Below are 25,756 nucleotides of genomic sequence, written 5' to 3'. Positions count from 1 at the left end.
CCAGGTGGCTTTGCTTTCTTTCCCAGTCTTCTTGCTCTCTACAACCTACGGCCCTCAGTGCTTGAGACCACGAAGTCCCTCTTTAAATTTCAGGCCTAGTGTCTTCTGCCTGGAATAACCTGCCCCCCCTTTGTAGATGGTAGCTCTACTCGTTTCTTTGCTGAAGCCCTTCCCCAAGTAATCCTGTCAGCTCCTTCTTTGTCTCCTCAGTGAGCCCTCACCACTCACTTAGGTCTTTCCTCACCTCTGCACTGCAAGTCCCTCCAGGGCAGGTCCTGCCTGCGTTTACCCGTCTGTCCATCTTTGTACCCTTAGAACTCAGTAAATGGCTAATGGAATTAACTGACTTTTCTTCCTGAATTTTTTCAGCAACAGGCACACAAAAAACTACTTTTTTGTAGTAAGAATTACATTTAATTTTTGAAGGGGGAGATAGCTTCCTGCCCATCCAAGACCCAAGAATATTTCCTTGATCTCTTGAGAGTGGCAGAGACTCTTAAGAGTGGACACAGTGCTAAGATGTGACTGCTGCAGCTAAGTTGCTTCAGTTGTGTCCGACTCTATGTGACCCCATAGACGGCAGCCCACCAGGCTCCCCCATCCCTGGGATTCTCCAGGCAAGAACACTGGAGTGGGTTGCCATTTCCTTCTCTGATGCATGAAAGTGAAAAGTGAAAGTGAAGTCACTCAGTCGTGTCCGACTCCTAGCGACCCCATGGACTGCAGCCTTCCAGGCTCCTCCATCCATGGATTTTCCAGACAAGAGTACTGAAGTGGGGTGCCACTGCCTTCTCCAAAGATGTGACTAGACAGGCCTAAAAAAATGGTTCATGTTTTGAAAGTTTCCAACCCCTTTAAGAATCTACTGAAAAAACAAGACCCTTTTCTTCAGGAAAACACACTTTCAGACACATACCTTTCTAACTTGGTTCCGGGACTCCAAGTACCCATTCTTCCCTATGGCCATTCACACCCACCCCTCCCCGAGCCGCCTCTGTAGAAGTCCTACCCCGAAGCGCCGGGCTCTACCCAGCACCAGAGCCCCGAGAACGGTCACAGTCGGGTGCTCGTCTCCCTGGTGCGCTCCACTCGTCCATTCCAGCGCTCTACTGCCCACTGCTGGCCTATGCCTGGGACCTCCATCTCGGTGGATGTTCCGAGAGGAAGTGGAGAATTTCACCAAAGGTGGGGTGAGGGGGTGGAAGGCAGGGAACAAAAGGACAGTTAAAAACAAAACCAACCCCAGTCACTAAAAAGGGAAACAAGCCTAACTATTCTGCTCCACTTCTGGGCAGCGGCATCTCCTCATTGCCTAGTTAATCCACCAAACGTAAGGAAGAAGAAATGAGTAACAGCCCACACGTTTCTTTTATTACCAAAAACAATTGTTATGCACAAACTCAGTGCCTCTAATCCCATCCCTGAGGATAACCATGAAAGTCCTTGGGGCTATAAGAGGAACCATTCAGAGGGAAATGCCTTGGCTGGTTTTGAGGAAAGGGCCCTTGGAGGGATCAGTTACTTGGCATCCCTGGGCCCAAGGACCCCTACAGATAGGAATGGATGTGAGCTGACTATGGATTTTCATCCCTGTTCTAGCATGTCTAGGGGATTAGGGTTTTAAGCCTGACATTAGTCCTCTCTACAGGAAAACACACACAACCAGGGTGCCCCCCCGTCAAAGAATCAAAACTCTTCAGGATCACCAAAGAATGTGGACTGGCTGAAAAAGGACGCCCCTTAGCCCGCTGAGTGACGCAAGCTGGCTCCAGAGTGGACCACGCTACTCTCAGCATCACTCCTAAAGGCATCCGTTGACAAGGACTGCCCACTAGGGGCGCTGCCACCAGCCTGGCTCAGACTCCAGGGCCTGGAGGTAGCAAGGGTCAAGGCCTGCAGCCTTCACACCATCTGGACTTCTGGCTCTTCAGCTGCTCCCTGAAGCTCTCCCATGACGCCCCCCGAGGGGGGCTCAGAGGTGGGTGGGGGCTCTCCTGGGGCTTCGAACAGCACGTAATAGACGACCTCCCGCTCGCCCTGGGCGTTGGTCTGGTTCACCACGTGGATGATAGGGCTGGACGTGTCCTGAGAGGCCGGGAGGGCTATGCCCTCACCGCCCCCACCTTCCTCTTCAGCTTCCTCCTGGGGTCCTGGCTCCCCGGGCACTGTTTCCAGAATGATGTCCTGCAGGCTGCTCTCATTCAGGGATGCTCCCAGGCCAGATCCCTCTTGTGGCTGCCGCAGCAGTTGCTGGGTCAGCTCTACACTCTCATAGCGAACCAGCTGCAGCCTCATGTAGCCATCCTCATGCTCCTTGTACCTGGTGAAGGAGGAGCACGGAGGGTACAGCAAGCAGGGGCAGGGGGAACGGCGGGGACGGGGGGCAGACACAGGCTGTAGACTGGCAAGGTAAGGGATAATAGGAGGGAAAAAGCCCTGGGATTCTAAGTGATGGGTGTTAAAGACAAAAAAAGAAGTCTTTATTGTATAATATTTAGAAGAAAAGGCAAGAAAGCTCATTACTCAGAAAGGAAAGGGAGGGACTTCCTTGGTGGTCCAGTGGTTAAGAACCTACCTTCCAATGCAGGGGATGGGGGTTCAATCCCTGGTGGGGGAACCAAGAACCCATATGCCACAGGGCAACTAAGCCTATGTGCCTCAACTAGAGCCCACACGTCACAACTAGAGAGCAGCCTGCACTTCTCTCTAGAAGCCTTCACAGTAGGGCTGCAATGAAGATCATGTGTGCTGCAACTAAGACCTGATGCAGCCAATATTTTTTTAAAGAAAGAGGAAAGGGAGGGGAGGGAAGAGAGAGGAACTGTTTGTGTTGGACAGTAGGGCTGTCAAAGGATTTATAGAAGGTCATGAAGCTACTGATTAGGACCCTTGGCTCTGGGCTCTGGTTCTGGCTGCAGGGCTTTGGGGAGCATTTATTGGGTTTGGTATTGTTTCCTGGATTCAAAAATTAGAAAAATACTCTTCGCCCCACCAATATTTTGGAGGTTCCTCGAGCCTAAATGGAGATAGTGGACATCAGAGCACCATCAAATTCAAGGTTTTTAAATTGCTGCAAAGTATGAAGAAAAAAATGCAGAAATCCGGGTATGGGGGGAGATTGAGAGACATACCGAAAGCGGGGGTGCCCTGAGGGCCACTTGAACTGGTGCTTCTTGCGAAGGTGCACAGTGAGGTTGTTGCCCCTTGTGAAGCATTTGTCACACACGTGGCATCTGTACCTCGGCTCTGAGTCTCCCTGGTGGGGAGGGGAGAGTGAGGCCAGCTTCTCCCCGCCCCAGGCAACCCCCACCCTTCTGCCGGCCCCTCCCTACCATCAGCCCCACTCACTTCATGCACTTTTCGGTAATGCGACTTGATAGAGTACAGCGACCGGGCAGTAAAGGTGCAGTTCTCGAAATCACAACTGTAGGCTGGCTCCTTGCTATGGGTATCCAGGTGCTTCCGGAGGTCAATCAGATTCTTGCAGCTGCCAAGAAAAGTCAGGAGGGATCAGAAAGCATGGGGGATCCTGGAACCCAGGTTTTGTGATTTCCCACCCCGTTTCCTCCTACCTGTAGTCACAACAGTCACATTTAAAGGGACGGGCCTCGCTGTGGCGGAAGCGCATGTGGTTTCGGAGGGAGGAGGGCAGCGGGCAAGTCATGTCACACAGAGGGCACTTGTAGTGGTTCACTGAGGGGCAGAGAGGAGTCTGTGGCCGCAAAGCTCGCGGAAGCCTGGAGGGCAGGCCCGGAGGATGGTGTGGCCGGCTACTCACCATGGTTGCGCATGTGGTCCCGCAGCAGCCGCTCTGTGGCAAATCTCTTGGAACAGTGAGAGCACTGGAAGTGCTGCTCTGCACGGGGTCAGGCAGAAGACAGGTGGGGGGGTGGCAGAGAGGAGGAGAGCATGCTGGGAGAGAGGAACCCCCCCAGGCAGAGGGAAACCACCCAAGAAGAGGGGAGCTTGAGGAACTATGGATGGACCTAGTATCATGGAAAGAGCGTGGGACTTGGAGTGGAGAACCTGAATTAGAATTCTAGCTTGCCCACTTACTAGCAGTGTGATCTTAGGTAAGTGATTTAATCTGAGCCTCAGTTTTCTCATCTGCAAAAACGGGGGATAAGAAGCCTACCTCATAGGGCCGCTGTGAGGATTCGCTGAGATAAGAGTCGTGGCACAGAGTAAGCATGGAGTGACAACGTCTAATGAGTCCCCATCAGCAGAGACTGTGCCAGGTGACTGAGCCCTCAAGATAGATATAGCTAAGCTGCAGAAACCTTGAGGGGCCCCCTCTCCTGAGAACGTGCCCCCAGCCACCACCCCAAGTAGGACAGCCTGCACCTATGTCCCTTCTTCTTCGACTGCTTACGATCCAACGAGGACTGGCGACGGATATGATCTAAGAACTTGGTGTTGTTGGCGAACATTCCCCCACAGGTGGGACAGGCCACCACCTTCTCCTGGGTATGGCTGCGGAGGTGCTCTCGAAGCTTAAAGCGGTCCTTGAAGGTGCAGGTACAGCCTGGGAAGGAAGGCCTGGTCAGGTCCAGCCACAAACCCCCAGAGTAGGGTCTGGTACCCCCAAGTCTCTCCAGCCACCCCCAAGTCTCTCCAGCCAGCAGCCAACCCTGCCCTGCAGGACTGGTCCTGCCCCTAGCTGCCCTGGTCCCTTAGCAACCCCAAACTTTCTTTAGAAGCCAGAAATTAAGGAGTGGCCCTACCTTTCCAGCCACAGAGTACCACATTGTTGTCCTTGCCGACTACTTGGTATTCACAACACAGGCTGTGCGCTTCCACGTGCCGGTAGAACCACTCGGGATTGTCAAAGGAGTTCTGTGCCAGGAGCAACTTGGGGTAAGGACTGAGGATGGGTGGAGGGACTCCTACTCCCAGGTGTCCAGAGGGGGGCTTCTTGGTTCTCTCCCAAATTAATTGGTGGGGATAGGAAAGTTTGAGCAAGGGGCTACCCAGAAATGAAGGAAAGCTACTAGCAGGAACTTTAGGAACATAGCGTATCCCAGAAAGGATTAAGGAGTCTTGAGTTAAGATCCCCAACCCCTCTCCATCCCTACTCCTGGCTCTGTCTGCTGACCTCACAGTGCTCCCACAGACACAAGAAGTGGTCGGGGATGTCAGGGATGAGGTTGCGGCTCTGGAAGTCCAGGATGCAGGGGCTGAGGTCAGCCTGGCTCTGCAGGGCCTGCAGTCCCCACTGTTTCAGTTTGGTGTGGTAGCAGTGGAAGTAGACGTGGCGGATGAGATCAGCAGAATTGTCCGGAGAACAGAAGCCACACTCCCGCCACAAGCAGGAGAATTCTTCCTCTGCAAAAAGGGGTTTAGAAGGAAGCAACTGATACCTTTCCAAAGCTCTCCTTCCACTTAGCAGCAAGGGACCAGGCTGGGATGACCTGGTATACCAGGATTTCATCTAGCAAATGCTAGCATTTAATGACTACTACTTGTATGCCAGGCACTGGGAATACAACAACAAGTACAAAAAGAGTCCCAGTCCTTACCCTTGCACAGCTTTCAGTCAGGAAGAAAAACACATCAAAATAATCATGTGCATAAATATAAAACTGCAACCAGGTGGAGAGGAAGCATGGTCTAGGCAGGGAGACAGTGTGTCCATAGCCCAGTGCCAGTGACTCAGACACAGCAGGTGTGGCTGGCATTTGCTACTGTGGCTTGGAGTTTCTGCTGTTCCCTGAGGAACCTGGGATGCCTCCCACTCCTTCCTGTCAAACCATAGGTCTTTCTTTCCCCCATATTCTGCCCAAGATCAGCCTTCTCCAGGAAGGCCTATCAGCTATTCCTGTCTACTTCCTATCTCTCTAAGCACCAAATTTTCAGTGCTCTATAGAGGTTTACTTGTTTTGAAAAGTAGGTACTTTTAAAAATATAATAATCACCTAATTCCCCTTCTGTATAAATATTACTTGACTTTTGAAGCTATTAGTTATAGGTTACAGTCACCAGATTCAAACGGAATTTGAGGTGGGGAAAGGAGAGCTGTCTCTATACCTTCTGTAGAAGTTTTTTTCCAACTGTGTTATGACCCATTAGTGGGTAGTGAAATCAATTTAGAGGACTGCAAATCACAATTTCTTTTTAATTAGAGAATAAAATAGAACAATTCACAGAAAATTTAATCAAGGCAAGGATTGTTTTCAGTATTTAACTTCTCTATACAGGGTTGTGACATAAAATGCATTCCTAACTGGTGGTCACTGTTAAATAAATACATAAAAACACTGCCAGAGAGTGAAAAAAGCAGACTACTGAGAGGGTAACAGGCAGGAAGGCCAGGGGTCTCCAAACGGAGGAAACAGCCTGCAAGTGTCATTTTCCTCTCTCTTAAGGGGCAAGAGGAAACAAACTGGCGATATTTTTTCCTTCTCTATACAAATTTAAAAGGAGGTTTCTCTCAAACTTCTGTGTTGCCATAATGACATCTGGTTTCACCTGAAGTTAACCAATGCCTTTTTCTTATGGAAATGTTTATCTTAAGCTATGCTAATGTACTATGCATTTACCCCAAACTCTGTTTTCAAGTCGGTTCTACCTTTTGGGCTCAGAACCTACTTGATAAACCAGTGTTATACTCGGATATTGTTCCTCTAATCTATGTAAATGAAACTATTTGTATGGTGATCTGCTCTTCTTCAAGATTCAAGTTAATCATTTTATGGCCCAAGATAAACCATCTGGTGCCAAGATTATCCCAAAATACATCTTATGGGTGAGGGGCCTGGTGCCATTCTGAGTTTTGAGACATTTCTTTCATTAACAGGCTGCTTGTGACTATATAACATCCAGCTGAAGACTAGCAGGGGGGTACTCTTTCTGCCCCCTTCTGATGCCTATGTCAGAAGCTTTCTCTATCTCCTAAAACTTTAATAAAACTTTATTACACAAAAGCTCTGAGGATCAAGCCTCGTCTCTGGCCCCGGATTGAATTCTTCTCCAGGGGCCAAGAATCCTGGCGTTGTGATTCAACAACCTTTCACTACCAACAGCTTGTACAATATGATCCTTTAAAAAAAATAAAATCCTATCAAATTTATATATATACATGCAGAGAGAGGTCAAAAAGAATGTTCACTAAGGTACTGTCAGTTAATTGACTTTTAATGGCAAGAGGAAAGGTTCATTCCACATATCCTTGCTGAATGAGTTTTCCAGAATGAGTCTATAATGTTTTTATAAACAAATTAAAAAAGCACAATTAGGAAAATAAACCACCACTCTCACTGGCTGCCTTCTCCCTCTGTGGCAAGGAGAGTCAGATTTTCCACCATCCCTTGAACTCTTTCCCCTTCCTGTGTCCTGCTTCCTTACCAAGCAGGTCCTCCTCCTCCTCTTCTTCCTCCCCAGAGCCCTGCAGGTGCTGCTGCAGGTGCTGAGTGACATGTTCGCAGAACTCCTCCATGGCCGAGCACACAAAGGAACAGGACCCCCACTCACACTGCAGCCCCAGGTTCTCCTTTCGGGGAACTTTCCCAGGCGGCGGCATGGCCTTCACCCTAGAGAAGGAAGAAATCAGCACCTGTAAGGATTCCATCCAAGGGCTGCTGGGGGTTAACACGGGACAGCCAGCCAGCCTAGAGCCAAGAGCCAAGAGATGTTTTTCAGTGACCTGTGAGAAACGCTGTGCTTTTTCAGTAAGGACAGAGTAGCAGTTCTTCAAACCCCTGGAAGCTGTTTGGTGTTCTTGGGAATGGAGAATACAAACTGACATTATTGAGCATGTGCCAGGCTCTGAGCTAAGAACTTTAACAGACACTTTTTCAAGGAGCTCCAGAGCAACCCATCAAGAAGGAATTACTCCTACAAAAGGCAGAACAACGCTCAGGTTCAAAAAGATGGCTTTGAAGACCCAGAGCTCAGATTCAGACTCCTTTGTCCACCACCTACTTAGCTGTGTGACCTTGGCCAAGTAAGCTTAACCCTTCTATTCCTGAACACCCTTATTTTCAGAATGGGGATAACAAACCCTTCTGCTTTTAATCTGCTATACGCCAAGCACCTACTAAGCACATTGTGTCATCTAATTACCAACACCATCCTATGAGGGAAGCACTGGTCTTAATTTCATTGGTAGATAAGGGCATAAGGCCCGGAGAGGTTAACTGGTTTGCTCAAGATCACACACCAGAGGGTAGGGTTAGGTCAGGCTGACTCCAAAGTCCACATTTTTCCTATGCACACAGATGAGCCTAGAAGCTCCTTATTTCTCACTGGATCACATCCTAAGCACTCCATCAGACTTATGAAGTGCCACACACACTCCTTTTGCCTAACCTATCTGGTGCTTTACTTCACCACTGCCCTAATAGCCTCCGAACAAAAATGTCAATTCTATTTCACATAAGAGGCAGTGTCTGTCCAGTTTATACTGGGTATACACAGTGTTAGGCACACTTAGGTGGGTAATAAACATTCATTGAAGAAAGCTGAATAAAAAACAAAAGGTTCTCAACCTTTAATATGCACACAAATGCAGAGGTTTCCAGCTCCTGCCCTAGTGATTCAGATTTGGGAAGGCTGGGGTTAGGCCTAGAAATCTGCCCTTTAACTCAGCAGCCCAGTTGTGATGGGGCCTCCAGAAGCAGAGTCTGAGGAACAATAAAAGGATAGTTTCCCTCATTAAAACAAAACACAGAATGACAGGTGACACTGCACACAAAAATCTCTGGGGGAAGAAAAGACACTAAGAGGCCCTGACTCTGTCCCCTGAGCATCACCTCCTTGAGGATTCTCACCAACTCTCACTGTGGTACCCAGGAAGGGAGTGCGGTATTGCTCCTTCTTGCCTTTCAGAGAGGCGGGAACTCTGAAAAAGAACTTTAGTATACAATGAAAGGGGAAAACCCTAGAAAATACAAAATGCATAAAATCTTTCATATTTACAAGTATAAGAACCTACTATATCTAACTGGTTACCAAAGGAACCCCTCCCCTTTTTTTTGTCCACACCTCATGGCATGTGGGATCTTAGCTCTCTGACCAGGGACTAAAAAGGTAACCCCTGCCTTGCAAGCATGGAGTCTTAACCACTGGACAACCAGGGAAGTACCAAAAACCCCTTTCTAAAGACGCCTTGAGGAAATGGCAACCTATTCCAGTATTCTTGCCTGGAAAATTCCACAGACAGAGGAGCCTGGTAGGCTACAGTCCATGGGTTCTCAAAGAATTGGACATGACTGAGCAACTAGGCACAGCACACAGCAGCACAGAGGGTATAAGAAACCTGGGCTTCCCTGGTGGCTCAGTGGTACAGAATCCACCTACCAATGCAGGAGATGCAGGTTTGATCTCCAGGTTGGGAAGATCCCCTGGAAAAGGAAATGGCAACCCACTTCAGTATCCTTGCCTAGAAAATTCCATGGAGAGAGGAGACTGGAGAGCTACAGTCCATGGGGTGGCAAAGAGTCAGATGCGACTAAGCATGCACGCAAGCACATGCCAAGCACTGTTCTAAGTGTCTTATATTTATAAAAACTCATTAGTACAACAATCCTATTGAAGTAGGCAGCCTGATTATCCCACTTTACAGATGAGGAAATGGCCCAGATAGGTTAAGTAATTTACCCAAGATCACAAGGCTAGGAAGTGATGGAAACAGAATTCAAAGCCAGGGAGCATGGCTCTGTTCTCCTCCTCCATCTGCCTGTCTTACCTTTTTATGTTTGATTCCCTCCTCACCAAAGACATCATATCCATATACACAATACCCAAAGCATGCTTTATTGAGTAGCTATTTTGTAAGTTTCCTCCAATAAGCTGTGAGCTCCTAGAAAGCCTGGTCTGTGCTCTCTCCAGTTCTAACTGCAGAGCCAGCACACACCTACTAAGAGCTCTTTTAATGTTCAAGTAAATCTATAACATTATTTTACTTTTGGACAAGTCACCTAGCTTCTCTGAACCTGTTTCCTTAAATGTAAAACAGGATATTAATATCACAGCAGTGGATGAGGGAATCGATTGATATGATTAGAAAGCTCCAACATTTACTAGCCCTGTGATCTCAGGCAAGTCACTTAAGCCCGGGTTTCCCACGTATTATTAATACGAGAATAATCATGCCCGTTTCACTGAACTGATTTATGGATTAAAACACATAATGGATATTAAAATGCTTAGCCTAACTCAACAAGTGTTGGCTCTTCGTATCCTTGCTTCTAAGAATTAGATGATCCAAGAACGAATGCTACAAAAAGATCAACAAAAGGAAAACCCGAAGGATTCCTAACCCTTCCTTTCATAGGGAATCATGGTAAGAAGCAACGAGCAAATACTTGAGTATAAATTGCAACGCAAGGCACCGAGAATGAACCCTGAATGGTATGCAAGAAAAGAGGGACCAAGGTCTGGAACCTTCTAAGGACTCACAATTTGGCCGAAGAGATGAGATTCTGACGTGTTTAAACAACCACCAAAACAAAGCGCCCGTTGAGGGGAGCTGGACAGGGAGCTGGACAGGCGGCAGGCTAAGTAGGAAATGTTGCCTTAGCGGTGGGGACTGGGCCTCTGGAGCACAGGTAGAATTCGGAGAGAAGGAAGGAGACCATTCGGGCAGGGAAACCTCCCCCTTTCAGCCCCGCTGGCTTCCCCCTAAGGCGTGGCGGCGATCGTGCTTCAGCTGCAAGGAAGCCCCAGACTGGAAAGTAAGTCGGGGTTGGGGGCTGGGGGCGCTGCAGGCGCCAGGCAGACAGCGTGGCCGAGCAGCAAGAGAGCGCCTCGCCGAAGCGACCGGAAAAGTGCCTGGCTTCGGCAGCCGGCCCAAAAGACAGACCGATGCTACCCCGCCATCCCCGGCATCCCCTGCTTACCTCCCGTCAGTCAGCTCCCGGGTCTCTCCAGCTCCCCTCCCACCTCGCACCGTGTCCGGGAGGGGAGCTGGAGTGACGGCCAACGACAGCCAATCGTCGCTCTCAAATCCCTCTAACAGCCAATCGCCACTGCTACTGACGGAACCCGTGCGCGACCAAAACACGGAAGGGGCGGGAGTGAGCGGCAGCGGGCCGCGCGGGAAGGTAGCGCTGTGGACGCCGCGGGTCTGCAGGCTAAGTGCAGGCAGGCTTCCCTTGGGCCCGAATTTCCCCGACTGCGCAGGCTCGGCGCACGGCACCCACTGGGCATGCGCCGAGCTCGGGCTGTGAGCCGAGAGGGGTCTCCCTCCTCCTGTTGGTTACAGCTCCAGCTGGCCGCGTGGGCGTTGAGACAGAGGAAGAGGCGGAGGAAGAGGCGTCGGAGGCTCGGTGCCCAGAACAACGAACCCTGCTCGGCCCAAACTGGGGGTCCTTCACCTTCTTAATCTTCCTATTTCTTAAATATCAGTATTCCTTAGGCCATCTTCTCTTCCTCCCACAACTCTGCCTCCTTTGTTACCAGTCTCAGTGAACGACTCCTGAAACCTGGCAGTCATGTCTGATTCCTCCCTCACACGTCATATCCATTCCATTGCCAAGACCTATAAATTCTGCCCCCTTAACACAGGATCTCTCAAGCCCCCCCTCCCCCGCCACCCTTTCTTGAGCTTCGCAGTCCCATCTCTTGACCATTAGCTACGTCCATCCCGGATGTCTACACTGACCCAACTGGTTCCCTGCGGTCACTCCTGCCTCCCTCCAAACCATTCTCGACGGAGCTCTCAAAGTGATCTTTGCAGGGAGCAAATCTGATCAAACCACCTCGCTGCTTTAAATGCTCAAACCCCCAAAGCCCCAAACCATACGAGGCTCTCTGGACCCTTCAGCATCTGGGTCCTGCATACTTCCCATCGTATCTTGAGTGCTTCTCGACCGCACTCTCTGCTCCCCAGCTCCGCATTTCTTTCAGCTTCCCCACCGCACGTAGCCGCCTTTCCTCTGCTGCCTTGTACTTAATGTTTCCTCTGCCTGGAACAATCTTCTGAAACTGATGGGAACTAATTCCTACTCATTCTTCTGGTCTCAAAGAAGAAGCTTTTTTTTTTTTTCCTGGAAATCTTCCTGGACATCCCTTTTCTGTGTTTCCCTATTACAGATCTATCACACTTCCCAGGTGGCGCTACTGGTAAAGAATCCTCCTGCCAATGCAGGAGAGGCAAGAGAGGAGGGTTGGATCCCTGGATGGGGAAGATCCCCTGGAGGAGAAAGTGGCAACACACTCCAGTATTCTTGCCTGGAAAAATTTCCTGGACAGAGGAGCCTGGCAGGCTACAGTTCATGGGGCCACAAAGAGTCAGACATGACTGAGCACACATTGTATTGTATTTGCCTATTTAACTTGTCTGCATTCTGCACTGACTCACTCAGTTCAGTGAGGGAGGACAGGGAGTGTGTGTATGTGTGTGACTTTCTACAACCCCATTGCTTAGCCTAGTAACTGAAACTCAGTAAGCATCCAAGACATATTTGTTTAAAAATTATGTACCCTGCTGCTGCTAACTCTGTTCAGTCGTGTCTGACTCTGTGCGACCCCAGAGACGGCTGCACACCAGGCTCCCCTGTCCCTGGGATTCTCCAGGCAAGAACACTGCAGTGGGTTGCCATTTGTTCATTAGGACTGATATATTTTCTAGCCTAAATATAAGCCTATATAGTTTACAAAATCAGAAAACCCGTTAAATGTTCAATATAAATAAAATGAACTTAAAGATGCCATAAAAAGTAGAAGTCACAAGAAAATCAGAAATTTGTGCATGAAATTTTTTACTAACAGTGATTAACTTTTGTCCCTATTTTAAAATGAGTTTTAAAATATAATTCGAGTAACAAAAATGTTTTATCAACTTTATCCATTCAAAAGCACATAGCTTTAGTAATACTTCACAAATTGCCAGCCGTGTTTTAATTCAGAATTAAACCACCATAGATGGCTCTTGGCTTTAATTTAACAATTCCTGAAGAAAAATTCATTCACACAGCTGTGTAGACTCAATTTTTACAGAGAAAAAATTTCAGGATATCTCTGAAACGCACACGTTTCCAAAACTTGAGACAGTGCTTTGCTGTCTAGCATAGTTTACTTCCATCTCAATCTGCTTCTCTTGAAAACAGGCCACAACTTTAGCTGGATAATTCAAGACACATCCTGAGATTTGTTCTTTAAAAGCTGCCACAAAACCTTGAAGCATAATTCATACTCATCAAAAACTCTGGATCTCTCCTGAAAGTAGAAAATGGATAAGCTGAATTATGTTTTGTGTTTCCTCTGCGTTCATTTTTTAAATCTCTATTTTTGAAAAGTGATGAGACTCTTCTTCACTACAAAATAGGTGACTGCACCAGGCAGCTCAGCACTGGAAACTAAGTTTTCCAGTCATCAACAACTCAATCCACAGATCCAGGAGGAACCTGAATACCTGGCCTCTCATAAAAAAAAAAATTTCTTCTGAAATTCTGAGTTCAGTGTGTTGGCTGTCTTGTCATGTTGATAAACTGCTCCTCTGTGAACAAATAAGAGTTTCATTTCTTAGATCAGGGGAAGGAGCTTGACAAATCTCTTTGAGTTTTGATGACTAGAATTTGGCATATTTCTCATACAAATTGGGCTTCCCTGGTAGCTCAGCTGGTAAAGAATCTGCCTGAAATGCAGGAAACCCTGGTTTGATTCCTGGGTCGGGAAGATCCACTGGAGAGGGATAGGCTACCCACTCCCGTATTCTGGGGCTTCCCTGGTGGTTCAGCTGGTAAAGACTCCACCTACAATAGGGGAAACTTGGATTTGATCCCTGGGTTGGAAAGATCCCCTGAAGAAGGGAACAGCTACACAGTATTCTGGCCTGGAAAATTCCATAGACTGTATAGTCCAGTCAGTCAGTTCAGTCGCTCAGTCATATCCAACTCTTTGCAACCCCATGGACTGCACCATGCCAGGCTTCCCTGTCCATCACCAACTCCCGGAGCTTATTCAAACTCATGTCCATTGAGTTGGTGATGCCATTCAACCATCTCATCCTCTTTCATCCCCTCTCCTGCTGCCTTCAATCTTTCCCAGCATCACGGGCTTTTCCAATGAGTCAGTTCTTTTCCAATGAGTCAGTGGCCAAAGTATTGGAGTTTCAGTTTCAGCATCAGTCCTTCCAATGAATATTCAGGACTGATTTCCTTCAGGATTGACTGGTTGGATCTCCTTGCAGTCCAAGGGACTTTCAAGAGTCTTCTCCAACACCACAGTTCAAAAGCATCAGTTCTTCCATGCTCAGCTTTCTTTATAGTCCAACTCACATCCATACATGACTCCTGGAAAATCCATAGCTTTGACTAGATGGACCTTTGTCGGCAAAGTAACGTCTCTGCTTTTTAATATGCTGTTTAGGTTGGTCACAGCTTTTCTTTCAAGGAGCAAGTGTCTTTTGATTTCATGGTTGCAGGTACCACCTGCAGTTATGTTGGAGCCCAAGAAAATAAAGTATAGTATAGTCCACGGGGTCACAAAGAGTTGGACACGACTGAGCAACTTTCACTTTCACTCTGTACAAATGAACCAAATATCCATATTCTGCCACCCTTTCAAAATGTTCTGTATTCTCTGGCTAGTATGGACAGGAACATGGGGGAATATTAACAACTCCAAGCTGACTCACCAAAGGCAGGTACCCTTAAAGCCTCTGTGATATAGGTTAGTCAGAATGTCAAGGCTGGAGTGACCTGGAAGATTATCTCGGCCACTCTTCATTTTAGAGATGAGGAAGTTGAGGTCCAGAAAGGAGAAGTGGACTTCTCAAGGTCACTTGCAGGGTCTGTGGTAAACCCAGGTTTTCTGTCCCTGGTTCAGTGCTCTGTCTGACATCCTGCGGCAGCTTATTTGCTTCAAGTCCTGAGTAAGGTCTGGGAGAACAGGAACCAGGATCCTTGAATTTACTAGTGTCGTAATCCCCTGAAACTTGCCCTCATTTAGGAGTGAAAGACTTTTTATTATGATGAAACCCTTACGAGACTTCCCCCTTCAATCTGTCTTTTCTGAGGCAACAGCTCACCCTTATTGAGTACTGACTGTATGCCAGCTGAGTTCTAAGCGCTTTACTCATTTACTTCTCACCCACACCAAACGATAGCTACTATTAATCACAGTCCCCACTCTACAGATGGGAAAACTGAGGCACTCTGAGGTTACATAATTTCCCCAAGGTCATGCAGATAATTATGTGTGGACCTGGGACTCAGATCCAGGCTAGATCCAGAGCCTCTACTCCAGACTCTCCTATATTCTAGGAGGAGCAGCCTGTTCAAGGAAGGGGAATGAAGATGCTTGTATTAGCTGAAAGGCTTTTTTTCTTCCTGATTGAAATTATCACTACAACTTGACCTTTCAAAGACACTGCACTCCCATTCTCTCTCCACATGTCCCTCCCTCTGTGCAAGAACTTCACAGACCCAATGTATGTGTCACCTCCCCTACCTGGGTCCCTGTCTCTGATCCTCCCACTCGATTGACACCACAGCCTCACTACCCATTTGCCTTTCAAAGGATGACCATTTATTCAGTTTATAAACTCCAGTTTGACTTTAATAAATTAAATTCCAAGCCATCACACAGCAATGGACATCATCATCTCCCACTATACAGAGGGGCAACCCTACTCTTGCTCCATCATCACCCAGTCTGTAAATAAGACTCCTAAAGCCATCTCTCTGGGGAAGGCTTCCCAGCAGGCTCCTGGCTCCCTCCTTCCAACAGAGCCACTGGTCACAGAGAAGGCATCAAGTACAAAAACGGTAATAAAGGGGGAGGGAGGGATGAGGAGCAGAAGGGGAGGCAGGGAGTGGGGAGTACCTGCCCCCCATCCCGGGCACCAGCCCGGCATTCTATGAGCTGCCAATGTCCTCAGAGGCAGACACTGGTGCTGGTCGGGGTGGGGACCTGAGGGAGGTGTGGGAGCCCCATCCCAAAGGGAATTGCCAACCCTCCTCGGACAGGAGAGAAGGGTCACCTGGGAGAGATGCCCTCTATCCACTGTTCACTGAGGGGCCGGGACCACACGTATAAATAGAAAAGAGAATAAATAAGGGAGAAAGGATCATCTGAGGAGCTGAGCACCCTGGGACTCCTCTGAGGGGGTGGGTGTCAACAGCAGGCAAACGGGCCTGAGGAATGCCCACAGGTGTCAGGACAGAGCCTCCTCTTGCTCCCAGCCACCCACTCCCTCTTCTATGTCCTTGGCAACGGGTGTCCACTTCTCACACGCTTCCCGTTGCAAGTACCCTTCCAGCTGGCCCCACAGCCCAGGGTGGATACGGCTTCCTGGAACTCGGGGGGCTTCCCTGGCCCAGGCTGTTGGGAATCCAGGGAGGGGAATGGAAGGGAATGTGGGGAAAGGGCTGAGAGGACTCCCGCTCTCTCCTAGCTCAGAGGGTGAACAGGGCCCTCAGAGCTGAGGGCTGGGGTTGCCATTGGCCTTGGGTTTAGATTTGAAGGAAAAGCGCTTGATAAGACGTCGAGAAAAGCTGCCAGCCTTCTTTCGGACGCTGGGTGTGGTCGCCGTGTTGGAGAGGTCATCGTGTGATTGGCTCAGACCAGCTTCCTTCTGACGTGGCCTCCGGCGGAAGATGAGCTTCGTGCCGCTGCGCAGAAAGCTCACTGTAGGGGGAGAGGGGAGGCTGAGGGGCGAGGTGGGGAGCAGAGCGTGGAAGAGCATGAAGGGGTCCAAGGCACGGAACAGAAAAAACATGCCCTTTCTGCGAAAAACATGGCGGCGCTCATGGGGTTCTATGTGCACTCCTGAGGAGGAATGTCCCAGGGCTGGCTACTCTGTGAGGACAGACCGACAGTTGGGCCTCTTTACTATAGAAAGAAAAAAGCTGAGCAGAGGTGTTCCTAAAAGCCTGTAAAATCACAAAGGGACAAAGTGGGTTGACCTTGATTGTTGACTAGATTCCAGGATGTGAGCAAAGAGCAGTATGTCTGGAAAACTTTAAAGGGGTAAATTCAAGACCAATATAATGAGAAAGGTGCTTACACAGCAGGCTTTGGACTTAGGACCCTCATTATCCCAAGAAGTGATGCAGGCTTAAATCACAAATAGTTAAAGCCATAAATCATAAATAGTTAAAATAGTTAGAGACGCACTGGCAGAGGGAGGAGGATATTTGGGGCAAGTCTTACAACCTTATAAAGTAGAACTACCACAGGTATGCACCGACTGTGTCACTGCTACAGTCACACTCCTAGGGTTGGCCTAGGGAAGGATTTCTTATAGCGGAGAGAGTACAGAATGAAAGGAAAGAGAGAAGAAAAGAATAAGGGAAGGAAGATCTGCCCTTAGATCCGGGAAGAGAGAAAAACAGAGGTTTTTTAAAAAAGGGAAATACTTTTGCGTCTCTTCTTATTACCCGCGCCTGTAAGATCCAAGCCAAGACCCAACGTAGCAAGACCCCAGTCTTTACTCTGGCATGGCTGAAACAGGCTGGGAACTCTGATGATCCCTTGGAGGAGGAAGGAGGAGACTGGCCTGAGGCTCCCATGTCCCTAAGTGTCCAGTGGGACCCAGGTGATGAAACTGGGCATCAAAGCGGGGTGGGGGTGGAACAATGCTAGCACAATAGTTAAGAATTCGCTTGCCAATGCAAGGGACATGAGTTCGATCCCTGGTTGAGGAAGATTCCACATGCCTTGGAGCAACTAAGCCTGTGTGCCACAACCACTGAGCTGGAGCTCTAGCTCCTGGGAGCCACAGCTACTGAAGCCTGCACGCCTAGAGCCTGTGCTGCACAACGAGAAGCCAGCACAATGAGAAGGCCACACACTGCAACAAAGAGTAACCTCCACTCTCTGAAAATAGAGAAAGCCTGCACGCAGCAACCAAGACCCAGCATAACCCCACAATAAATAAGTACATTTTTTTTTAAAAGGAAGGGCTGCCAATATCACCTCACCTTTGTGATCCTTGAGACTGCGGGTTTCCAGGGCACCAGTAGACCCTGTTTCCGACTCAACATCATCCACGGAGGGCCTCTCAGAAATGTCCGAACGTGTTGTCTCATCTGCTTCCTGGACACTCGTGGGACTGGAGAGGGCATCTACGGGTCCTGGGGACATGGCTGGGGGGTCTGAGGGAGGTGAGGAGGGACCTCCGCTGGGCCCTGCATCATCCTGTATTGAGGCGTCCAAGGATGCCGCATAGCCCAGGGACAGTGCCAACTCATCCTGAGCGATGGGCACCTGGCAGGAAGGACAAGTTTTAACGGGCAACAGTGACCCATGAGGGCTTTCTCCCGAGCCCCCCTCCTTTCCCCGGAGCCCTGTTACCTTGGAAACACCCGAGATGATAAGTGTGCTACGCTTGGTGGGTGTCTTCTTGGCTGCCCGCCCACTGGGTTCAGTCAGCTGGCGAATGGCTGTCTCTGCTACAGGGTCCAGGCCGTTGGAAAGGTGGCTCTCCCCTGCTGGATGACGGATACAGAAGACGGGCAACCTGACTCCTCTCCAGCTCCTTCTTGGACTTGAACTCCTGTGCCCCCCGCAAAGTGGTTTTTGACTCTGGGACTCCGGTGTCAATCACCACTCATACTTCCCAATTCCCTACTCACGGCTGCTGCTGTGGGACGTGCTGCTGGGGCCACCACTCTCACTCAGCACCGTCGTCGTCTTCTCGGTCACCTCAACCTTGGACGGGGAGCGGGAGGGGGAGTCTGGTGGGTGGGGGAGGGTCAGTGAGCTGGGAGGTGCTTTAGAGTGGCCCCCACCCCCTACTGTCTTTATTGAGAGGCAGACTTTGTCTGACTCACGACTAAGGCATGATTAATCACAGGGGTGACTAAGAAGATGCCACGGGGACAAAAAGATACCACAGGAACCAATAGGAGTGTGGGAAAGAGCCAGGGGGACCACCAAGGGCATGAAAATACCGAGAGTGTGCAGAGATGGCATAGGGGTCCAGTGGAAGGAGGGGTAATGCCATGGGACCCGTAGAGCTGGGAGAAATGTCATGGAGAGGCCCTGGAGTAGAATTGCCACTGAGGTCACTGGGTTTGTTGGAGGGTCCCAAGGGCTGCTAGAGGTTGAGGGGTGAGAGAGGGGCAATTAGGCAGCTGGGGCTGGGAAAAGGGAAGATAGACGTGTGAAAAGACAGAGGGGAACTTGGGGAGGTGGAAGTATGAGTACTGTTGTGGGGGCTGGTAGGTCCAGGCTTAAAGGGGAGAGGGCTAGTTAGGGAAATGGACAGATGTACAGGAAAGTTTAGGGCTTCCCTGGGGGCTCAGATGGTAAAGCATCTGCCTGCAATGCGGGAGACCTGGGTTCTATCCCTGGGGCAGGAAGATCCCCTGGAGAAGGAAATGGCAACCCACTCCAGTATTCTTGCCTGGAAAATTCCATGGACTGAGGAGCCTGTAGGCTACAGTCCATGGGGTGGCAAAGAGTCAGACACGACTGAGCGACTTAACTTTCACTTTCAAGGGAAAGTTTGAGAGAGGCATAGGCAATATGGAAGATGTGGTCAGAAAACAGGAGGAGTTGGAATTAGGGCTTTCTTTGTCCCCTCCCTGTCCTGCCATAGATCCGCAGTCCAGGGCCCCTGGCTAGAGCTGGACTCCCAGGCTCCTCCTCTTTACCTAATTTGCCATCTACCCGGGGCCGGGACTGGACAGTGGTGACTGTGGTGACAATGGTGCCATCCGGCATGATGGTCCGGTCCAGCTCAATCTTCTTGGTAGGTGTGATGCTGGGGCGTGGAGTCGAGGGGGTGGAAGTGCCCAGGTTCCGGGGGGAACCCTCCTCATACTGAAGCTGCCAAGGTGGAAAAAGGAAAGAGCCAGGGCCTCAGGACTGGCCTTCCCCTGGGTCTTCCCGTTTCCCCACCGGGGGCAGCTTCTCACCTCTATTGCCATGGTGGCTGCCTGCCCCAGGGCTTTCCCCGGCCCAGGGGTGAGTGGGCACACCTGTCTTCGGGACAGTGGTCTGGAAGGGGAGGCCACAGACAGTGTGGCCTGGCCCAAGAGTTCAGCTGGGGAAAGGGGTGGCACTGTGAGTTGGGTCCATGACCAGGCAGCCCCACTCAGCACCCACCCAGAGATGCTCCTTCCTGCCCCATACTCACTGTCTCCACAGCCGCTACTCCTCAGCACTTTGAGGATCAGCTCCCGGCTCTGGGGGCCCAGATCCCTGTGGCCAACAAGAGGTGGGGCAGGGAGGGGGAAGATTAACAAACTGAATCCACCCTTGAATTGATCACAGGCCAGAGGCAGAGAGTGCATGCATGCATGCTCAGTTGTGTTTGACTCTTTGCGACCCCATGGAGTAAAGCCCACCAGGCTCCTCTGTCCACGGGATTTCCCAGGCAAGAGAACCAGTGAGTTGCCATTCCCTCCTCCAGGGGAGCTTCGAAACCTAGGGATCAAACCTGCATCTCCTGCGTTGGCAGGCAGATTCTTTACCACTGAGCCACCTGGGAAGCCCAGAGGCAGAGAGAGATGGATGTAAATAAGATGGAACAAGTGCTCCAATATGCTTCTAAATACAGACTCTTCCTTAGAAAATGGGACAGGGCTGAGCAGGGACCATACTCCTCAGCTGGGCATTCAGAAATTCCAGGTTCCTGCCTTTCCAGTCTCTGTGTTGAATCACCTTCTTTTTCTTTTACTCATGTTGTTCCCTCTGCCGTGAACCCTTGGTCTCTCACACTCTGTTGAAATCCTACTTTTGTTCAAAGGTGTGGTTTAAATGCCACTTCCTCCATGAAGCCTACTCTGATCTTTATTTTTGTGGAATTAAGCTCCCTCACCTAAGCATGCCCGTGGCACTTTTTATAAACCTGGACTGGAGCACTTATACCATCTTCTTGACGCACATCTGTCTCTGCTTTGAGCTGGTGATCAACTTAGGGTTGAGGTAGGTGCATCTTGATCATGTCTGTAGCCCTTGGGACTAGGCCAGGGCCCGGCATACAATAGAGGCTCACAGCAAAACTTAAGAGCTGAAAACAGCTGATTCATGTCAGGGCTCCGCTGGAAGGACTTGATCTCAGTCCACGCATGGGAGCAGGGGTGGGGGCTGGGGAGTCACTCCTTACAATGTCAAGTCCTCGCTCCACTCCACCTCAGGCCCAGCCCTCGTGGGCTTGGTCCACTTCTGTTGCATGGGGTTGTCGAGCTCAGCTACACAGCACACTTCCCCAGTGCCTGTGAGGAACCACAAACGTAAAAATGCTCATATCCAAGCTGAGAGGCCATTGAGTAGTAGAAAGGTAATACCCTGGGCAGAGGGGCCAGGAATGCCTGCAGCCACAGCTTTGGTAGCCCACCAGAAGCTTCTGGCTCTCACCTTCCAGCTCACCTCCCAGGTGAGATGCTCGAAGCTGCCTTAGGAATAACCGGATAGGTCTGGGGATGGATGGCTGGGCCTGGGGCGCCATGGGTGGCTTCTCACTGGGAACCTAAGAGCAGGAGGAGGTAAAAAGAGCTGCAAGAATCCCAACACAGTACACTGGAGACAACACGCACGCAAACTATTTGCTTTGAGTGCCTACTCACCAGGCCCCCAGGGGCAGAGCAAGCCCTGAGGTTGACCATCATAGCTGGCTGGGTGCTGACTATGGCATCCTCAATCAGCTCCTCAATAGTAGAGAGCTCTACTTGCTCCTCACCTCTCTGCAGGGAGGGGAACAAGGAAGTGAGGCCCTCAGCCCTTCCTCCCCCTCCCTGTTCTGTCTCTTCTCTCCAGCCCTTTCCCCTTACCTCCCTGGCTTGCAGCTTGGGAAGCACCGTCAGGCTGAGATCTGGGCGATCAGTGAAGGCCCAGGATACAAGCAGGCCTTCGCCAAGGATTTCCTCCAGGTTGACTTCCAACTGGGGACAAGGGATAAAGGGACTGGGTTGACTTGCCCGACTCCTCCAACCCCTTAGGACCCTCTCTTCCCAAATTCCATCTTAGAGAGGAACCAAACCAAAAAGGCAGAGGCAACTGAACCTCCCGCCCCCTGCCCAACTCCATTTCCCACACCCCCTCCACCTGTGTTGGAGGCAGTGTCAGAGTGACGTGGTAGGTCTCCATGGAGACGGCAGCGGGGGACTGCTGGGTCACAGAGACTGGGAACATCACCTCCTCAGCAGAGAGCTGGCAGTGCAGCACCTGAGACAGCCAAGGCATGGAGGCAAGGTCAGGCATGGAGGAAGATGCTCAACTCGGCCCTGCCCTGTCCTGCCTGGGAGTGGGTCAGCAGACCCCTCTCCAGTTTCCCTTGGGAATCACCTTTTGGAGGGTCCAACTCTTTTGCAACTCCTTTGTGACCCCAAGGACTGTAACCCGCCAGGCCCCTCTGTCCATAGCACTTCCCAGGCAAGAACACTAGAGTGGGTTGCCATTTCCTTCTCTGAGGGGATCTTCCCGGCCCAGGGATGAAACCTGAGTCTCCTGCGTTACAGGCGTATTCTTTACCACTGAGCCACCAGAGAAGCCCTTGGAGTGGTCATAAATTCATAAAAGAATGATAAAATTCAGACTTCTCCAGAAAAATGCAGATATGCACACAAGTACTACATTTTGCCTGTAACTTCAATGGGATTCTCCGACCTCCTGAAGCCAATTCTGGGATTCCTAAGGCATTCACAGACTTCAGGTTAGAACCCTCAGAGTAAAGGGAACTCAGGATCAGCCCCCACCCCAGTCCTAAAGAAGGCAGTACCCATCAGACCCTTACCATGGTGCGCTCTGATTGGTCTATGCAGGTCACATGACTGATGCTGGCTTTGGGTGGGAGTTGGGGCACCTCCTCAAAGGCGATTTGGATGGAGCTCTGGGGAGTAATGTGGGCATAAGGTCAGGTCTCTGGAGCTGCCCCCGCAGGGCTGACCTACTCAGTTGCTGGCTAGGCCCTGGCACTGCAGACGCCTCAGCTGCCGGCTGGCTTCTGGCTCCTCCTTGGCACAGGGCTTTAGGACAGGAAGTGTTTCTTTTGAATCACACCTCTTCAGGGGTCTGCAGGTGTGAGGCAGACCTGGGGAGCTAGACCACCTCAGAGACCAGATCACCTTGAGCTGAAGACCCTAGATTCCTCCTTGAATGCCAGGAGCCTTCCTCCTCCCCCTACCTTCTTCCCTACCCCTGAAGAAAGGTGTGCATAGAAAAAATAATAATAAAGGTGTTGGTGCCACCTATATATCCTAGCTGGGCAGGGAGAGACACGGCTGAGCCAAGGGTGAAAGCAGTAGAGCCACTTATTCAAGACAAGAACTAAGCCTTCTTCCAGCTAAATGGGATGTGGAGGCACAAAGTATGACTCTACCCATATTCTTGGAGATGAAGGCTAGCTCAGCATGGGGGAACTTTACCAGAGGAACTGGGAAGAAAAGCAAGCTCAGAGGGCTCAGCAGCCAGGGACCTGGCTAATTCCTCAAGGCAGAGAGCAAGGTGGCATTAGGGAGCAGAAAGCTGCTTAGCTTAGGTGTTGTAAGAGCTTCCTAATTCTTCCATAGTGGAAGCAAGCTGCTGCAGCCCCATCCAGGGAGCAGGATGGGAAGAACTGAGGAGGGGGCACAGACAGAAACAAATCCACAGGGCTCATTTGCCTGGCAAACTGGGGAAAGCCAACTTCTCTGTTACTGTAGCAGTCTTGTCTGAAGGTCAGGCCAAGGGAGATGGGTGGTTAGAACCCCAATCTTCCCACCCCCTCCAAGGGAGGCTAATGTCCAGCTGAGTCAGCTGTCTTGGGGAGTCAGCTGTCTTGGGGAGTTGGTCGTCTTGGGGAGTCAGTCCTGACAGAGGAACAAGGTACAGGGAGAGCTGGGTGGAAGACTGAGTTCATGGTGCAGACTGACAGATGCTGTCTGGCTTTCTGGTCAGCTGGGTGAAGGAGGAAGAGCACTTTCTTGTGTGTCTACTTCTGTTTCCAGGCATCTGGGCAGCTAGTTGAGTGAAGCCCTCCAACTAGTGGTGGCTGGAAATGGAGAACCTTCTGAGCGAGGCGGTTCACAGGCTGTGAAGGCCAAGAAGAGTGGGGACCCCAAGACAAGGAGGTCTCACTTCCCACTCCCACCTCAGTCTTATGACCATGCTTCCTGCCCCACTTCCTAGGAGGCCAGCTGCTGGTGGCGCAATGGGAGGAAGTAGGCTGGGCTGGTTTGTGACTGACCCTCAAGGGACTGCTCTAGGCTCATATGCTGGGAGGGCCATGGATTGTCAGTCTCCTTTCCACCTGAACACCTTTCCTTCCACACAGACATGGCAGGGAGCATGAAGAAGGATGTGTTAGACTGGAGCAGTGAAATTACTGAGGGATGGGGTGAAGGGTGGGATTCAGGCTTCTCAGGGACCTGCCTGGTCACACCAGGGATCTGGGGCATGAAGTGCTGACTGGGTGTGGTGGCAAGAGGACCAGGCAGATTCTTTCACAGGTGCACCTGTCTCTTTTCGAAGCCTGCCAGCCCTGCTCTCCCCCCACTGCCCCCCCCCCCCCACACACACAACCAGCACCTAGGCTAGGCGGAAGTGCCCTGGGGCACAGGGATTAGTGTTGCTATGAGAACAGCAAGTTGTGCACCGGTTTGGAGCCAGAGTACCTAGACCACAGGAATAGAAAATTTGGGATATAGCTGGATTTCCACAATGCCCAGTCACACCTGCACCCTTCTCTCTGATCCCAGAGGGGAAGAGATGCCATGGGGTTCCTCAGTTGATCCCCACCCCCATACGATCCTCCTGGCCTGAGCAGTCCTTCCTCTAAAAAAAAAAAAAAAAAAAGGCAGAGTGGGGGGACCATCTAGGTCCTGTCCAACTCACCCCATCCCTGCAGGCCTGCTCGTTCAGCGCTCGAACCCAAGCCCGCTGCCAGTTCTCCCGGAAAGACTTGAAGGCGAAGAGAGATGCCAGAAGGCCCCGGACGCCTGGCTCCTCGGGTGCGCCGGCCCGAGTCGCCCTTAGCCTCAGCAGCGAGCGCCACACGCCCAGCTCCCGCAGGGAGACGGCGGGCTCGGCAGCGAAGGCGGGTCCCTGGCCCCGGCCCCCGCGGGCCCGCGCCAGCCACAAGCCCCGGGCATACTGCAGCAGCCAGCCCAACACCGTGAGCAGTGAGGCGGCGAAGAGGATCAGCAGGGCTGCCCAGCCCACGTCCCGCTGCCCCCAACCCGGATCCATGCTCCGCGTGGGTTCCGGTCCCGGTTCCAGCTCAGGCTCAGCCGCTGCCCCGGGGGAGCATGGCCCGGGCGGGCCGCGGGGCGGGGGCGGGCTCCCCCGGGGCTGGGCGCGCGGGATTGGGGGCTCTCCGGGGCTGGGTGCCCGGGACTAGGGGGTGCCACAGATCGAGAAGAGGAGGTTCCTGGGGGGTCGCGACGCCGGGGTCCCTCTCTCCGTAGTCCGGGGCCCTCCTCGGTTGATCCGCCAGTGCGACCCGGGTTAGTCGCCGGCCAGCGCCCGACTCCTCCCACGGCGGGCGCCCCGCCGGACCCGGGCGGAGACTCGTCTGCAGAGACGCTGTGGCTCACGGGCCGGCACTGGCTCCCGGAGGGCTGCGTGCGCAGAGCTGACACTGACAACACGGCCGGCCCCCCGCCCCCACCCTGCCTTAAAGGAGCCGCACCCGCGGGGGCGGGGCTTAGGGAGCCGGGAACTCCAGCTCTGGAAGACTGTGGGAGGAGGAGCGGAACGGGGAGGAGGTTCCTGGGTGGGAAATAGGCGGGATCTTTAACTACCCCGCCCCATCCTGGAATCGGGGGTACTCTGCTCCCCTGAGCTCAAGGTAAGAGTAAGCAAGAGTAACTGCACTCAAAGAGATGCCGCCTCTGCTTTCCCCTACGCTCCTTAGCTTTCCATAGTTTGGACGCCTGTGGGGTTA

General features: G+C 51.2%; 2 protein-coding genes across 4 annotated transcripts; both read right to left on the bottom strand.

Annotated features, from left to right (window-relative positions):
* Nucleotides 1-1,349: 1,349 nt before the first annotated feature.
* HINFP (histone H4 transcription factor) lies at nt 1,350-10,871 on the bottom strand. Of its 2 annotated transcripts, none has more exons than XM_027979293.2 (10): nt 10,399-10,871; nt 7,345-7,529; nt 5,096-5,325; nt 4,725-4,836; nt 4,373-4,525; nt 3,779-3,856; nt 3,573-3,693; nt 3,349-3,487; nt 3,132-3,256; nt 1,350-2,320 (listed from the first exon to the last, which is right to left on the bottom strand). In XM_027979293.2, exons 2-10 carry the CDS (start codon nt 7,517-7,519, stop codon nt 1,903-1,905), a joined length of 1,551 nt encoding a protein of 516 aa, XP_027835094.1. In that variant the 5' UTR covers nt 7,520-7,529; nt 10,399-10,871; the 3' UTR covers nt 1,350-1,902. The 2 variants fall into 2 exon arrangements, with proteins under 2 accessions (XP_027835094.1, XP_027835093.1); XM_027979292.2 differs by having other exon boundaries at nt 10,839-10,871.
* A 4,577-nt stretch (nt 10,872-15,448) lies between these two features.
* C2CD2L (C2CD2 like) lies at nt 15,449-25,460 on the bottom strand. 2 transcript variants are annotated; one of them, XM_027979290.3, is made up of 14 exons: nt 24,706-25,460; nt 22,628-22,723; nt 21,940-22,059; nt 21,666-21,776; nt 21,462-21,578; nt 21,253-21,364; nt 21,002-21,110; nt 20,030-20,094; nt 19,809-19,936; nt 19,545-19,719; nt 18,522-18,623; nt 18,241-18,377; nt 17,868-18,153; nt 15,449-16,572 (listed from the first exon to the last, which is right to left on the bottom strand). In XM_027979290.3, the coding sequence occupies exons 1-14, from the start codon at nt 25,057-25,059 to the stop codon at nt 16,361-16,363; spliced, it is 2,124 nt and encodes a 707-aa protein (XP_027835091.1). In that variant the 5' UTR covers nt 25,060-25,460; the 3' UTR covers nt 15,449-16,360. The 2 variants fall into 2 exon arrangements, with proteins under 2 accessions (XP_027835091.1, XP_027835092.1); XM_027979291.3 differs by having other exon boundaries at nt 18,241-18,374.
* Nucleotides 25,461-25,756: the final 296 nt, after the last annotated feature.

The sequence above is a fragment of the Ovis aries genome, chromosome 15 (assembly GCF_016772045.2).
Source record: "Ovis aries strain OAR_USU_Benz2616 breed Rambouillet chromosome 15, ARS-UI_Ramb_v3.0, whole genome shotgun sequence".
In the NCBI taxonomy this organism is placed as follows: domain Eukaryota; kingdom Metazoa; phylum Chordata; class Mammalia; order Artiodactyla; family Bovidae; genus Ovis; species Ovis aries.
The sequence above is the reverse complement of the archived record's forward strand: the minus strand, read 5'-3'. Positions and strand labels throughout refer to the sequence as shown.

What these genes read in the sequence shown, in the direction of transcription:
- HINFP (XM_027979293.2), bottom strand. Translation starts at nt 7,519, where the DNA reads ATGCCGCCGCCTGGGAAAGTTCCCCGAAAGGAGAACCTGGGGCTGCAG. An exon ending in TGTGACTGTTGTGACTACAG is followed by an intron (nt 3,488 to 3,572) that starts GTAGGAGGAAAC and finishes TTTTCTTGGCAG; the next exon opens with CTGCAAGAATCTGATTGACC. An exon ending in TCAGGGCACCCCCGCTTTCG is followed by an intron (nt 2,321 to 3,131) that starts GTATGTCTCTCA and finishes CTCCTTCACCAG; the next exon opens with GTACAAGGAGCATGAGGATG.
- C2CD2L (XM_027979290.3), bottom strand. Translation starts at nt 25,059, where the DNA reads ATGGATCCGGGTTGGGGGCAGCGGGACGTGGGCTGGGCAGCCCTGCTG. An exon ending in AGCAGGCCTGCAGGGATGGG is followed by an intron (nt 22,724 to 24,705) that starts GTGAGTTGGACA and finishes ATTACTCCCCAG; the next exon opens with AGCTCCATCCAAATCGCCTT. An exon ending in GCTCTGCCCCTGGGGGCCTG is followed by an intron (nt 21,365 to 21,461) that starts GTGAGTAGGCAC and finishes TCCTGCTCTTAG; the next exon opens with GTTCCCAGTGAGAAGCCACC.